The sequence below is a fragment of the Asterias amurensis genome, chromosome 16 (genome assembly GCF_032118995.1).
Source record: "Asterias amurensis chromosome 16, ASM3211899v1".
NCBI classification, from domain to species: domain Eukaryota; kingdom Metazoa; phylum Echinodermata; class Asteroidea; order Forcipulatida; family Asteriidae; genus Asterias; species Asterias amurensis.
Genome location: NC_092663.1, coordinates 3,726,811 through 3,741,304, shown reverse-complemented (window position 1 = coordinate 3,741,304; position 14,494 = coordinate 3,726,811). Strand labels below are relative to the sequence as shown.

The 14,494-nt window shown below is 37.1% G+C and overlaps 3 protein-coding genes across 3 annotated transcripts; all 3 read left to right on the top strand.

The window, feature by feature from the left end:
* The first annotated feature begins 246 nt into the window (after positions 1 to 246).
* LOC139949175 (uncharacterized) lies at positions 247 to 4,804 on the top strand. Its single transcript, XM_071947573.1, has 14 exons — positions 247 to 252; positions 362 to 428; positions 577 to 1,020; positions 1,290 to 1,328; positions 1,594 to 1,635; positions 1,749 to 2,198; positions 2,310 to 2,348; positions 2,757 to 2,798; positions 2,911 to 3,230; positions 3,406 to 3,580; positions 3,704 to 3,742; positions 3,940 to 4,014; positions 4,162 to 4,203; positions 4,341 to 4,804. Exons 1-14 carry the CDS (start codon positions 247 to 249, stop codon positions 4,802 to 4,804), a joined length of 2,244 nt encoding a protein of 747 aa, XP_071803674.1.
* Positions 4,805 to 5,097: 293 nt separating this feature from the next.
* Positions 5,098 to 9,654, top strand: LOC139949174 (uncharacterized). Its single transcript, XM_071947572.1, has 14 exons — positions 5,098 to 5,103; positions 5,213 to 5,279; positions 5,428 to 5,871; positions 6,141 to 6,179; positions 6,445 to 6,486; positions 6,600 to 7,049; positions 7,160 to 7,198; positions 7,607 to 7,648; positions 7,761 to 8,080; positions 8,256 to 8,430; positions 8,554 to 8,592; positions 8,790 to 8,864; positions 9,012 to 9,053; positions 9,191 to 9,654. The coding sequence occupies exons 1-14, from the start codon at positions 5,098 to 5,100 to the stop codon at positions 9,652 to 9,654; spliced, it is 2,244 nt and encodes a 747-aa protein (XP_071803673.1).
* A 293-nt stretch (positions 9,655 to 9,947) lies between these two features.
* LOC139949173 (uncharacterized) lies at positions 9,948 to 14,475 on the top strand. Its single transcript, XM_071947571.1, has 14 exons — positions 9,948 to 9,953; positions 10,063 to 10,129; positions 10,278 to 10,721; positions 10,990 to 11,028; positions 11,267 to 11,308; positions 11,422 to 11,871; positions 11,983 to 12,021; positions 12,428 to 12,469; positions 12,582 to 12,901; positions 13,077 to 13,251; positions 13,375 to 13,413; positions 13,611 to 13,685; positions 13,833 to 13,874; positions 14,012 to 14,475. Exons 1-14 carry the CDS (start codon positions 9,948 to 9,950, stop codon positions 14,473 to 14,475), a joined length of 2,244 nt encoding a protein of 747 aa, XP_071803672.1.
* The last annotated feature ends 19 nt before the right edge of the window (positions 14,476 to 14,494 follow it).

The following is a 14,494-nucleotide window of genomic DNA, read 5'->3' as shown; positions in this document are numbered from 1 at the left end:
TGACGATGATTTTTCTGTCATCCTAAACAGAAATACCCACTACTACACCGGTTGTCACAACGACTAAAGGTATTAACCCTTTAATTATTGCTGAATATCTCAATATTTGTATTGCATGAATGTAAAAAATAAAAAATACAACAACAACATCATCACCAACAGCAACAACACTTATGCATTTATTCTCCACTTCCAAACAGATAACAGCAAAAGCTTTTCTGTCCATCTTTGTAAAAAAAACCTATTATGCAAGTGAGGGGAATGAAACTCATACTCACAAATTTAAAGAATACTCACACAATAAAAACAAAATATGCAGCCAGCATTTAGTACCAATATACAACTAAACTATTGATATAAGAATCCATGTTTAATTTGTTTTGCAGTTATTACTACTACGACCCAAACGTCAACCTCTACTACAGCAGGTAAATACTACAAATCATCTATGAATTCTCAGCTAAAGGTTTATTTCTTTTGTTGTCGATTCCGATCTTTTTTTACTTATTCGCACCGCTGCTTTTGTTTCAATTTATAACTATCTTTTCAACATTATGTTTAATGTGATTTGTTCAGGAGAATGTATGGAACCATTAAATGGCCTGCTGGATCTAGAAGAAAGACGTTTTATATCACCACAGCAAAATCAATCAACCGGTATTAATGCTGACAATCCCTGGATATTCGAACTACTGCCATATGTTGATGCAGAGAACAAACCTACGGTGACTGTTGAGTTCAAGTCCAAGGTGGAAGTGCACGGATTTAAGCTGCAAGGAAGTGGTGATGTTGTCAAGGAATTGCAATTTGTTGTGTCGGCTAAGTACGAAGTTGATGGACTGTTTGTAGAGCTGGAAGATGAAAAACTAATTGCAGATCTGACAAACCAGAGAGTCGAAACCGTCGCACTACCTTCTCCTTTATCTGGTTTGCTGGCTCTTAGCTTGCAACTTGAGTCTGTAGATCAAGAAGATGCCGGATTTGGTAGTTTGCGCTTTGATGTTCTTGGCTGCGAAGAGGGTGAGCCAATTCAATTCAATCTCATTTTTATCTATTTCATCAAAAAAATAAGAAGTAAATGTAGTGTTTTCCTAGTGTGCTTCAAACATTCAAATTCAATACTATTAAAAAATAAACAATTTAAAAGTGAATTAAAAAAAATATGTATACATATATTAGACATATATTTTCCTTGTCGCTTTTCGAAAATATGTACACACAATAAATTACATTGACAACACTATAAATTGTTTTTTTATTAATGGTGAATTCTTCTTGATTATAAACAGAAATCTCCACTACTACACCGGTTGTCACAACTACTAAAGGTACACTAAATATCATTGTCTTCCAACCCCTGCCATATAAAATGCATGTGGTGTTTATCTTTTTGTTTTAATAAATTTACTTGAGTATGAACTCTGACACTTATCTTTGTGTTTAATGTTCTTTGCATGAGCAATTCCCTCTTTAAAATCAGTGACAGGATGACATGTGAACTCTCATCTTCAAAAGCAAAAGAAAATATAAGCAAATTGCAAAAAATTATCTTTTTGCACAACTTGATATCAATCTATATTTTGTTATTTGCAGTGGTAACAACTACAACCCAAACATCAACCTCGACTACTGCAGGTAATGGCCGAATTCTCTTTCACATTTGTTATCATTGTCACAATCATTAGGATGTAATGATTATATTGCTGATCATCTTTTAAAAAAAAACCTTTGACGTTATCAAATTACAGGTTACTGCATGGATCCCTTGAGTGAGCTGGATAATCTTGAACAGCGTTCATTCGCACCACAGCAAACACTAGCAAATCAATCAACACTTATCAACTCTGAAAATCCGTGGACCTTCCAGTTGTCGTCAGATGCTGGTGAGGAATATGACAATCCATGGGTGATTGTTCAGTACCAATCTAAAGTTGAAGTGCGTGGTTTTAAACTACAAGGGAATGGTGAGGATGTCATTACCCTGGAATTCATTCTCTCAGCCAAATCTGAAGATAATGGACAGTTTGTTGATGTGCTGGAAGGTGAGAAACTCAGAGCAACATTGTACCAAGACAACTTAAAGTCCATCACTCTTGACTCTCCCTTGCCTGGAGTAGTTGCAGTTAAACTACAAGTTATCAAAAAGGAGAATGGCGGAACTGGTAGTTTGCGAATTGAGGTCCTCGGCTGCGAGAAGGGTGAGTGAAAGTTACATCCATTACTGCCAAATGCAAAAACTATTACAAGAGTCTTCTTTTTTTTTAAAGAAAAATTAATAATGACTTTTTTTAATTTTTTATTCCAAACAGAGATTTCATCTACTACTCCAGTGACCACAACGACTAAAGGTAAAGCAAAATATGCTGGCTAGGGCAAGGAAATCTTAGTCAAGGTTTTTCTCCTTATTGCAACGTACCTGTCAGTTTACTACGGTAGTTAATCACTTTTTGTCCATCGCTCGCCCAAATTGTCTTTTAGTTTTATTGATTATGTTGTTCTCTAAATACAACACTAGTCTGGAAATGAAATCTGCATCAATATCTTGATTTAAATTGAGATAAGATGTTTTCATTTACTGTTGACTCTCCCATGAGTTCTGAAAGCCTTGCGCTCGCTCGCTGTCTCTACGAGTTACATGTTCTCTGTCATTTGCAGTTGATATACACTATCCAGCGTGCGTGGCAAAATTGTTTCTCATTATCTTTTGCAATTCAGTTGGTTATAACAGAAACTTTTATTGTTTATTACAATTGCAGTTGTAACCACCACAACTCAGTCTCCAACTTCTACAACTGCAGGTGTGTACTTTATTTCATTTTTTTCGTCAAGGTTTCAAAAAATTACTGGCTGAACCTTTCATTCTCGAAGAATTAATTTGAAATTAATCTTCTGGTTGCGGTTTCGTAATAGGTTACTGTATGGAGCAGCTTGACGGAACGCAGGGACTGGAAGCCAAGCGATCAGTACAACCGGCTATTGCCAACGATCAGTCAACTAGTGTCAACGCACAGCAACCTTGGACGTTCTCCCTTGATAACCAGCCATCTTTGAAAGATCGAGAAACTGTCAAAAACCCCAGTGTAACCATAGATTTCAAGACAGAAGTCACAGTTACTGGAGTAAGGCTTCAGGGCAGTACAAACAACGACAACATTGAATTCATCTTGTTAGCTAAACGCAGACTGGGTGAAACGTTTGTTATAGTACAGGGAGCCTCTGGTAAAGCATTGGTGAGTGAAGCTTTTCTCAGCATAGACTCTCCCTATTCAAATTAACCTACCCACAATAAGTACACATTCAATTGACAGTATTAACAAATTATTGCCATATGTCAAAGTTGAGCGGCACTCAAATGATCAGGTATGAATGGCCATTCTATACTCATTCTTGTTATTGGTGTTGCAGGTGCAGAATATGAGGCTGAATGAGCAAGCTTCAGATGTAACATTGATAAAGCCGCTGAAAGGGTTAATAGGATTGCGCTTAGAAGTAGTTTCCCTCTCTCGAATGGATGAAAGTCAATCCACTGACAGCAAACTTCAGTTCAGTTTACGTGCTGCTATCCTTGGTTGTGAAGAAGGTACGTAACATTCAGTGAGAGTGTGAGAAACTTGGATATGAGGAGTTCCAGTGTGAGAGTATAGGTCAAAGAGGAGATTCGTTGAAATAAATGGTCTTTATCTTTCTCATTTCTTAAAAACAGAACTGTCAACTACTACTCTTGCGACAACGACAACAGAAGGTAAATCAATCATTAAACAACTTAATGCTGTCTGACTGAAATTATTTTATTTCATCAACTTGAAAATATTGTCACCTATCTATTATCAGAGCAAAAACTTCCAGGAGTTTTTGTTCTAAGGGTTCAATAACAAGTGATGGCAAAACCAATGAAGTGCAATTTCTTCAACTTTCTTGTTTTTTGTTTTTGGTTTGCAGCGCCACTTGTTTCAGGCTTCAATCCTGTCATCACAACAACTCGACTATCAAGTAGACCGACAACACCCACAACCGGTAAAATCAAATTAAGAGTAAAAATTGTATACAAGACTAATAGAAACTTATCTGTTTGCCGTAAGCCTATATGGCATGTGCTTTGATCATATCTGTTCATGTTGCTTTGAAGTTGATTTCAAACATTGTACTTTGATTTTTCCCCAGTGGTTACTACTACAACTGAAATGCCAACCTCCACCACAGCAGGTAATGTCCGTTGTTATCATGAATTTTCTTCTGCATGTGTACTGCAGATATAAATTGTATCCTTGCTTTTTATCAAGCGCTGCGGGTTCGGACTTGTAATTTAAAATGATTTTATTTTACATATAAACCCACTCCAGGTTACTGTATGGAACCCATGAGTGGCGAGCAAGATCTTGAAGCGGAGCGTTCATTCACACCGCAGCAGATTTCAAATCAATCAACTAATATCAACGCTGAATATCCGTGGACCTTTGAGCTGTCAGCAGTTACCACCCCTCAGTTGACTGTTTATTTCACTTCTAAAGTTGAAGTGCGCGGATTTAAGCTACAAGGCAGTGGTGAGCTAGTCAAGGAATTGAAATTCATCGTCCTGGCCAAATTTGAAGATAATGGAGACTTTGTTGAGGTGCCACAAGATCAGAAAATCACAGCAACCTTGTCCGGAGATGGACTAGAGTCCGTCAATCTGGACAGTCCATTAGAACGAGTAGTTGCAGTTCGATTACAAGTTCAATCAATTGATGACTTAAAAGCTGGAAAAGGCAGTTTGCGACTCGATGTGCTAGGATGCAAAGAAGGTAGGTCGAAATCCTTAGTGTAATTCCTAAACTTGTATATTGTAAGTTTAGATTAACTGATGATTGTGATTGACGATGATTTTTCTGTCATCCTAAACAGAAATACCCACTACTACACCGGTTGTCACAACGACTAAAGGTATTAACCCTTTAATTATTGCTGAATATCTCAATATTTGTATTGCATGAATGTAAAAAATAAAAAATACAACAACAACATCATCACCAACAGCAACAACACTTATGCATTTATTCTCCACTTCCAAACAGATAACAGCAAAAGCTTTTCTGTCCATCTTTGTGAAAAAAACCTATTATGCAAGTGAGGGGAATGAAACTCATACTCACAAATTTAAAGAATACTCACACAATAAAAACAAAATATGCAGCCAGCATTTAGTACCAATATACAACTAAACTATTGATATAAGAATCCATGTTTAATTTGTTTTGCAGTTATTACTACTACGACCCAAACGTCAACCTCTACTACAGCAGGTAAATACTACAAATCATCTATGAATTCTCAGCTAAAGGTTTATTTCTTTTGTTGTCGATTCCGATCTTTTTTTACTTATTCGCACCGCTGCTTTTGTTTCAATTTATAACTATCTTTTCAACATTATGTTTAATGTGATTTGTTCAGGAGAATGTATGGAACCATTAAATGGCCTGCTGGATCTAGAAGAAAGACGTTTTATATCACCACAGCAAAATCAATCAACCGGTATTAATGCTGACAATCCCTGGATATTCGAACTACTGCCATATGTTGATGCAGAGAACAAACCTACGGTGACTGTTGAGTTCAAGTCCAAGGTGGAAGTGCACGGATTTAAGCTGCAAGGAAGTGGTGATGTTGTCAAGGAATTGCAATTTGTTGTGTCGGCTAAGTACGAAGTTGATGGACTGTTTGTAGAGCTGGAAGATGAAAAACTAATTGCAGATCTGACAAACCAGAGAGTCGAAACCGTCGCACTACCTTCTCCTTTATCTGGTTTGCTGGCTCTTAGCTTGCAACTTGAGTCTGTAGATCAAGAAGATGCCGGATTTGGTAGTTTGCGCTTTGATGTTCTTGGCTGCGAAGAGGGTGAGCCAATTCAATTCAATCTCATTTTTATCTATTTCATCAAAAAAATAAGAAGTAAATGTAGTGTTTTCCTAGTGTGCTTCAAACATTCAAATTCAATACTATTAAAAAATAAACAATTTAAAAGTGAATTAAAAAAAATATGTATACATATATTAGACATATATTTTCCTTGTCGCTTTTCGAAAATATGTACACACAATAAATTACATTGACAACACTATAAATTGTTTTTTTATTAATGGTGAATTCTTCTTGATTATAAACAGAAATCTCCACTACTACACCGGTTGTCACAACTACTAAAGGTACACTAAATATCATTGTCTTCCAACCCCTGCCATATAAAATGCATGTGGTGTTTATCTTTTTGTTTTAATAAATTTACTTGAGTATGAACTCTGACACTTATCTTTGTGTTTAATGTTCTTTGCATGAGCAATTCCCTCTTTAAAATCAGTGACAGGATGACATGTGAGCTCTCATCTTCAAAAGCAAAAGAAAATATAAGCAAATTGCAAAAAATTATCTTTTTGCACAACTTGATATCAATCTATATTTTGTTATTTGCAGTGGTAACAACTACAACCCAAACATCAACCTCGACTACTGCAGGTAATGGCCGAATTCTCTTTCACATTTGTTATCATTGTCACAATCATTAGGATGTAATGATTATATTGCTGATCATCTTTTTAAAAAAAACCTTTGACGTTATCAAATTACAGGTTACTGCATGGATCCCTTGAGTGAGCTGGATAATCTTGAACAGCGTTCATTCGCACCACAGCAAACACTAGCAAATCAATCAACACTTATCAACTCTGAAAATCCGTGGACCTTCCAGTTGTCGTCAGATGCTGGTGAGGAATATGACAATCCATGGGTGATTGTTCAGTACCAATCTAAAGTTGAAGTGCGTGGTTTTAAACTACAAGGGAATGGTGAGGATGTCATTACCCTGGAATTCATTCTCTCAGCCAAATCTGAAGATAATGGACAGTTTGTTGATGTGCTGGAAGGTGAGAAACTCGGAGCAACATTGTACCAAGACAACTTAAAGTCCATCACTCTTGACTCTCCCTTGCCTGGAGTAGTTGCAGTTAAACTACAAGTTATCAAAAAGGAGAATGGCGGAACTGGTAGTTTGCGAATTGAGGTCCTCGGCTGCGAGAAGGGTGAGTGAAAGTTACATCCATTACTGCCAAATGCAAAAACTATTACAAGAGTCTTCTTTTTTTTTAAAGAAAAATTAATAATGACTTTTTAAATTTTTTATTCCAAACAGAGATTTCATCTACTACTCCAGTGACCACAACGACTAAAGGTAAAGCAAAATATGCTGGCTAGGGCAAGGAAATCTTAGTCAAGGTTTTTCTCCTTATTGCAACGTACCTGTCAGTTTACTACGGTAGTTAATCACTTTTTGTCCATCGCTCGCCCAAATTGTCTTTTAGTTTTATTGATTATGTTGTTCTCTAAATACAACACTAGTCTGGAAATGAAATCTGCATCAATATCTTGATTTAAATTGAGATAAGATGTTTTCATTTACTGTTGACTCTCCCATGAGTTCTGAAAGCCTTGCGCTCGCTCGCTGTCTCTACGAGTTACATGTTCTCTGTCATTTGCAGTTGATATAAACTATCCAGCGTGCGTGGCAAAATTGTTTCTCATTATCTTTTGCAATTCAGTTGATTATAACAGAAACTTTTATTGTTTATTACAATTGCAGTTGTAACCACCACGTCTCAGTCTCCAACTTCTACAACTGCAGGTGTGTACTTTATTTCATTTTTTTCGTCAAGGTTTCAAAAAATTACTGGCTGAACCTTTCATTCTCGAAGAATTATTTTGAAATTAATCTTCTGGTTGCGGTTTCGTAATAGGTTACTGTATGGAGCAGCTTGACGGAACGCAGGGACTGGAAGCCAAGCGATCAGTACAACCGGCTATTGCCAACGATCAGTCAACTAGTGTCAACGCACAGCAACCTTGGACGTTCTCCCTTGATAACCAGCCATCTTTGAAAGATCGAGAAACTGTCAAAAACCCCAGTGTAACCATAGATTTCAAGACGGAAGTCACAGTTACTGGAGTAAGGCTTCAGGGCAGTACAAACAACGACAACATTGAATTCATCTTGTTAACTAAACGCAGACTGGGTGAAACGTTTGTTATAGTACAGGGAGCCTCTGGTAAAGCATTGGTGAGTGAAGCTTTTCTCAGCATAGACTCTCCCTATTCAAATTAACCTACCCACAATAAGTACACATTCAATTGACAGTATTAACAAATTATTGCCATATGTCAAAGTTGAGCGGCACTCAAATGATCAGGTATGAATGGCCATTCTATACTCATTCTTGTTATTGGTGTTGCAGGTGCAGAATATGAGGCTGAATGAGCAAGCTTCAGATGTAACATTGATAAAGCCGCTGAAAGGGTTAATAGGATTGCGCTTAGAAGTAGTTTCCCTCTCTCGAATGGATGAAAGTCAATCCACTGACAGCAAACTTCAGTTCAGTTTACGTGCTGCTATCCTTGGTTGTGAAGAAGGTACGTAACATTCAGTGAGAGTGTGAGAAACTTGGATATGAGGAGTTCCAGTGTGAGAGTATAGGTCAAAGAGGAGATTCGTTTAAATAAATGGTCTTTATCTTTCTCATTTCTTAAAAACAGAACTGTCAACTACTACTCTTGCGACAACGACAACAGAAGGTAAATCAATCATTAAACAACTTAATGCTGTCTGACTGAAATTATTTTATTTCATCAACTTGAAAATATTGTCACCTATCTATTATCAGAGCAAAAACTTCCAGGAGTTTTTGTTCTAAGGGTTCAATAACAAGTGATGGCAAAACCAATGAAGTGCAATTTCTTCAACTTTCTTGTTTTTTGTTTTTGGTTTGCAGCGCCACTTGTTTCAGGCTTCAATCCTGTCATCACAACAACTCGACTATCAAGTAGACCGACAACACCCACAACCGGTAAAATCAAATTAAGAGTAAAAATTGTATACAAGACTAATACAAACTTATCTGTTTGCCGTAAGCCTATATGGCATGTGCTTTGATCATATCTGTTCATGTTGCTTTGAAGTTGATTTCAAACATTGTACTTTGATTTTTCCCCAGTGGTTACTACTACAACTGAAATGCCAACCTCCACCACAGCAGGTAATGTCCGTTGTTATCATGAATTTTCTTCTGCATGTGTACTGCAGATATAAATTGTATCCTTGCTTTTTATCAAGCGCTGCGGGTTCGGACTTGTAATTTAAAATGATTTTATTTTACATATAAACCCACTCCAGGTTACTGTATGGAACCCATGAGTGGCGAGCAAGATCTTGAAGCGGAGCGTTCATTCACACCGCAGCAGATTTCAAATCAATCAACTAATATCAACGCTGAATATCCGTGGACCTTTGAGCTGTCAGCAGTTACCACCCCTCAGTTGACTGTTTATTTCACTTCTAAAGTTGAAGTGCGCGGATTTAAGCTACAAGGCAGTGGTGAGCTAGTCAAGGAATTGAAATTCATCGTCCTGGCCAAATTTGAAGATAATGGAGACTTTGTTAAGGTGCCACAAGATCAGAAAATCACAGCAACCTTGTCCGGAGATGGACTAGAGTCCGTCAATCTGGACACTCCATTAGAACGAGTAGTTGCAGTTCGATTACAAGTTCAATCAATTGATGACTTAAAAGCTGGAAAAGGCAGTTTGCGACTCGATGTGCTAGGATGCAAAGAAGGTAGGTCGAAATCCTTAGTGTAATTCCTAAACTTGTATATTGTAAGTTTAGATTAACTGATGATTGTGATTGACGATGATTTTTCTGTCATCCTAAACAGAAATACCCACTACTACACCGGTTGTCACAACGACTAAAGGTATTAACCCTTTAATTATTGCTGAATATCTCAATATTTGTATTGCATGAATGTAAAAAATAAAAAATACAACAACAACATCATCACCAACAGCAACAACACTTATGCATTTATTCTCCACTTCCAAACAGATAACAGCAAAAGCTTTTCTGTCCATCTTTGTGAAAAAAACCTATTATGCAAGTGAGGGGAATGAAACTCATACTCACAAATTTAAAGAATACTCGCACAATAAAAACAAAATATGCAGCCAGCATTTAGAACCAATATACAACTAAACTATTGATATAAGAATCCATGTTTAATTTGTTTTGCAGTTATTACTACTACGACCCAAACGTCAACCTCTACTACAGCAGGTAAATACTACAAATCATCTTTGAATTCTCAGCTGAAGGTTTATTTCTTTTGTTGTCGATTCCGATCTTTTTTTACTTATTCGCACCGCTGCTTTTGTTTCAATTTATAACTATCTTTTCAACATTATGTTTAATGTGATTTGTTCAGGAGAATGTATGGAACCATTAAATGGCCTGCTGGATCTAGAAGAAAGACGTTTTATATCACCACAGCAAAATCAATCAACCGGTATTAATGCTGACAATCCCTGGATATTCGAACTACTGCCATATGTTGATGCAGAGAACAAACCTACGGTGACTGTTGAGTTCAAGTCCAAGGTGGAAGTGCACGGATTTAAGCTGCAAGGAAGTGGTGATGTTGTCAAGGAATTGCAATTTGTTGTGTCGGCTAAGTACGAAGTTGATGGACTGTTTGTAGAGCTGGAAGATGAAAAACTAATTGCAGATCTGACAAACCAGAGAGTCGAAACCGTCGCACTACCTTCTCCTTTATCTGGTTTGCTGGCTCTTAGCTTGCAACTTGAGTCTGTAGATCAAGAAGATGCCGGATTTGGTAGTTTGCGCTTTGATGTTCTTGGCTGCGAAGAGGGTGAGCCAATTCAATTCAATCTCATTTTTATCTATTTCATCTTAAAATAAGAAGTAAATGTAGTGTTTTCCTAGTGTGCTTCAAACATTCAAATTCAATACTATAAAAAAATAAACAATTTAAAAGTGAATTAAAAAAAATATGTATACATATATTAGACATATATTTTCCTTGTCGCTTTTTGAAAATATGTACACACAATAAATTACATTGACAACACTATAAATTGTTTTTTTATTAATGGTGAATTCTTCTTGATTATAAACAGAAATCTCCACCACTACACCGGTTGTCACAACTACTAAAGGTACACTAAATAAAATGCATGTGGTGTCTATCTTTTTGTTTTAATAAATTTACTTGAGTATGAACTCTGACATTTATCTTTGTGTTTAATGTTCTTTGCATGAGCAACTCCCTCTTCAAAATCAGTGACAGGATGACATGTGAACTCTCATCTTCAAAAGCAAAAGAAAATATAAGCAGATTGCAAAAAAATTTCTTTTTGCACAACTTGATATCAATCTATATTTTGTTATTTGCAGTGGTAACAACTACAACCCAGACATCAACCTCGACTACTGCAGGTAATGGCCGAATTCTCTTTCACATTTGTTATCATTGTCACAATCATTAGGATGTAATGATTATATTGCTGATCATCTTTTTAAAAAAAACCTTTGACGTTATCAAATTACAGGTTACTGCATGGATCCCTTGAGTGAGCTGGATAATCTTGAACAGCGTTCATTCGCACCACAGCAAACACTAGCAAATCAATCAACACTTATCAACTCTGAAAATCCGTGGACCTTCCAGTTGTCGTCAGATGCTGGTGAGGAATATGACAATCCATGGGTGATTGTTCAGTACCAATCTAAAGTTGAAGTGCGTGGTTTTAAACTACAAGGGAATGGTGAGGATGTCATTACCCTGGAATTCATTCTCTCAGCCAAATCTGAAGATAATGGACAGTTTGTTGATGTGCTGGAAGGTGAGAAACTCGGAGCAACATTGTACCAAGACAACTTAAAGTCCATCACTCTTGACTCTCCCTTGCCTGAAGTAGTTGCAGTTAAATTACAAGTTATCAAAAAGGAGAATGGCGGAACTGGTAGTTTGCGAATTGAGGTCCTCGGCTGCGAGAAGGGTGAGTGAAAGTTACATCCATTACTGCCAAATGCAAAAACTATTACAAGAGTCTTCTTTTTTTTTAAAGAAAAATTAATAATGACTTTTTTTAATTTTTTATTCCAAACAGAGATTTCATCTACTACTCCAGTGACCACAACGACTAAAGGTAAAGCAAAATATGCTGGCTAGGGCAAAGAAATCTTAGTCAAGGTTTTTCTCCTTATTGCAATAACTGTCAGTTTACTACGGTAGTTAATCACTTTTTGTCCATCGCTCGCCCAAATTGTCTTTTAGTTTTATTGATTATGTTGTTCTCTAAATACAACACTAGTCTGGAAATGAAATCTGCATCAATATCTTGATTTAAATTGAGATAAGATGTTTTCATTTACTGTTGACTCTCCCATGAGTTCTGAAAGCCTTGCGCTCGCTCGCTGTCTCTACGAGTTACATGTTCTCTGTCATTTGCAGTTGATATACACTATCCAGCGTGCGTGGCAAAATTGTTTCTCATTATCTTTTGCAATTCAGTTGATTATAACAGAAACTTTTATTGTTTATTACAATTGCAGTTGTAACCACCACGTCTCAGTCTCCAACTTCTACAACTGCAGGTGTGTACTTTATTTCATTTTTTTCGTCAAGGTTTCAAAAAATTAATGGCTGAACCTTTCATTCTCGAAGAATTATTTTGAAATTAATCTTCTGGTTGCGGTTTCGTAATAGGTTACTGTATGGAGCAGCTTGACGGAACGCAGGGACTGGAAGCCAAGCGATCAGTACAACCGGCTATTGCCAACGATCAGTCAACTAGTGTCAACGCACAGCAACCTTGGACGTTCTCCCTTGATAACCAGCCATCTTTGAAAGATCGAGAAACTGTCAAAAACCCCAGTGTAACCATAGATTTCAAGACAGAAGTCACAGTTACTGGAGTAAGGCTTCAGGGCAGTACAAACAACGACAACATTGAATTCATCTTGTTAGCTAAACGCAGACTGGGTGAAACGTTTGTTATAGTACAGGGAGCCTCTGGTAAAGCATTGGTGAGTGAAGCTTTTCTCAGCATAGACTCTCCCTATTCAAATTAACCTACCCACAATAAGTACACATTCAATTGACAGTATTAACAAATTATTGCCATATGTCAAAGTTGAGCGGCACTCAAATGATCAGGTATGAATGGCCATTCTATACTCATTCTTGTTATTGGTGTTGCAGGTGCAGAATATGAGGCTGAATGAGCAAGCTTCAGATGTAACATTGATAAAGCCGCTGAAAGGGTTAATAGGATTGCGCTTAGAAGTAGTTTCCCTCTCTCGAATGGATGAAAGTCAATCCACTGACAGCAAACTTCAGTTCAGTTTACGTGCTGCTATCCTTGGTTGTGAAGAAGGTACGTAACATTCAGTGAGAGTGTGAGAAACTTGGATATGAGGAGTTCCAGTGTGAGAGTATAGGTCAAAGAGGAGATTCGTTGAAATAAATGGTCTTTATCTTTCTCATTTCTTAAAAACAGAACTGTCAACTACTACTCTTGCGACAACGACAACAGAAGGTAAATCAATCATTAAACAACTTAATGCTGTCTGACTGAAATTATTTTATTTCATCAACTTGAAAATATTGTCACCTATCTATTATCAGAGCAAAAACTTCCAGGAGTTTTTGTTCTAAGGGTTCAATAACAAGTGATGGCAAAACCAATGAAGTGCAATTTCTTCAACTTTCTTGTTTTTTGTTTTTGGTTTGCAGCGCCACTTGTTTCAGGCTTCAATCCTGTCATCACAACAACTCGACTATCAAGTAGACCGACAACACCCACAACCGGTAAAATCAAATTAAGAGTAAAAATTGTATACAAGACTAATACAAACTTATCTGTTTGCCGTAAGCCTATATGGCATGTGCTTTGATCATATCTGTTCATGTTGCTTTGAAGTTGATTTCAAACATTGTACTTTGGTTTTTCCCCAGTGGTTACTACTACAACTGAAATGCCAACCTCCACCACAGCAGGTAATGTCCGTTGTTATCATGAATTTTCTTCTGCATGTGTACTGCAGATATAAATTGTATCCTTGCTTTTTATCAAGCGCTGCGGGTTCGGACTTGTAATTTAAAATGATTTTATTTTACATATAAACCCACTCCAGGTTACTGTATGGAACCCATGAGTGGCGAGCAAGATCTTGAAGCGGAGCGTTCATTCACACCGCAGCAGATTTCAAATCAATCAACTAATATCAACGCTGAATATCCGTGGACCTTTGAGCTGTCAGCAGTTACCACCCCTCAGTTGACTGTTTATTTCACTTCTAAAGTTGAAGTGCGCGGATTTAAGCTACAAGGCAGTGGTGAGCTAGTCAAGGAATTGAAATTCATCGTCCTGGCCAAATTTGAAGATAATGGAGACTTTGTTGAGGTGCCACAAGATCAGAAAATCACAGCAACCTTGTCCGGAGATGGACTAGAGTCCGTCAATCTGGACACTCCATTAGAACGAGTAGTTGCAGTTCGATTACAAGTTCAATCAATTGATGACTTAAAAGCTGGAAAAGGCAGTTTGCGACTCGATGTGCTAGGATGCAAAGAAGGTAGGTCGAAATCCTTAGTGTAATTCCTAAACTTGTATATTG

Excerpts from the sequence above, each read along its gene's own strand:
- LOC139949174 (XM_071947572.1), top strand. Across the intron at positions 8,081-8,255 it reads GAGCCTCTGGTAAAGCATTG|GTGCAGAATATGAGGCTGAA; the intron begins GTGAGTGAAGCT and ends TTGGTGTTGCAG. Across the intron at positions 8,865-9,011 it reads ACCGACAACACCCACAACCG|TGGTTACTACTACAACTGAA; the intron begins GTAAAATCAAAT and ends ATTTTTCCCCAG.
- LOC139949175 (XM_071947573.1), top strand. Across the intron at positions 429-576 it reads GTCAACCTCTACTACAGCAG|GAGAATGTATGGAACCATTA; the intron begins GTAAATACTACA and ends TGATTTGTTCAG. Across the intron at positions 3,581-3,703 it reads TATCCTTGGTTGTGAAGAAG|AACTGTCAACTACTACTCTT; the intron begins GTACGTAACATT and ends TCTTAAAAACAG.
- LOC139949173 (XM_071947571.1), top strand. Across the intron at positions 11,029-11,266 it reads GGTTGTCACAACTACTAAAG|TGGTAACAACTACAACCCAG; the intron begins GTACACTAAATA and ends TGTTATTTGCAG. Across the intron at positions 13,686-13,832 it reads ACCGACAACACCCACAACCG|TGGTTACTACTACAACTGAA; the intron begins GTAAAATCAAAT and ends GTTTTTCCCCAG.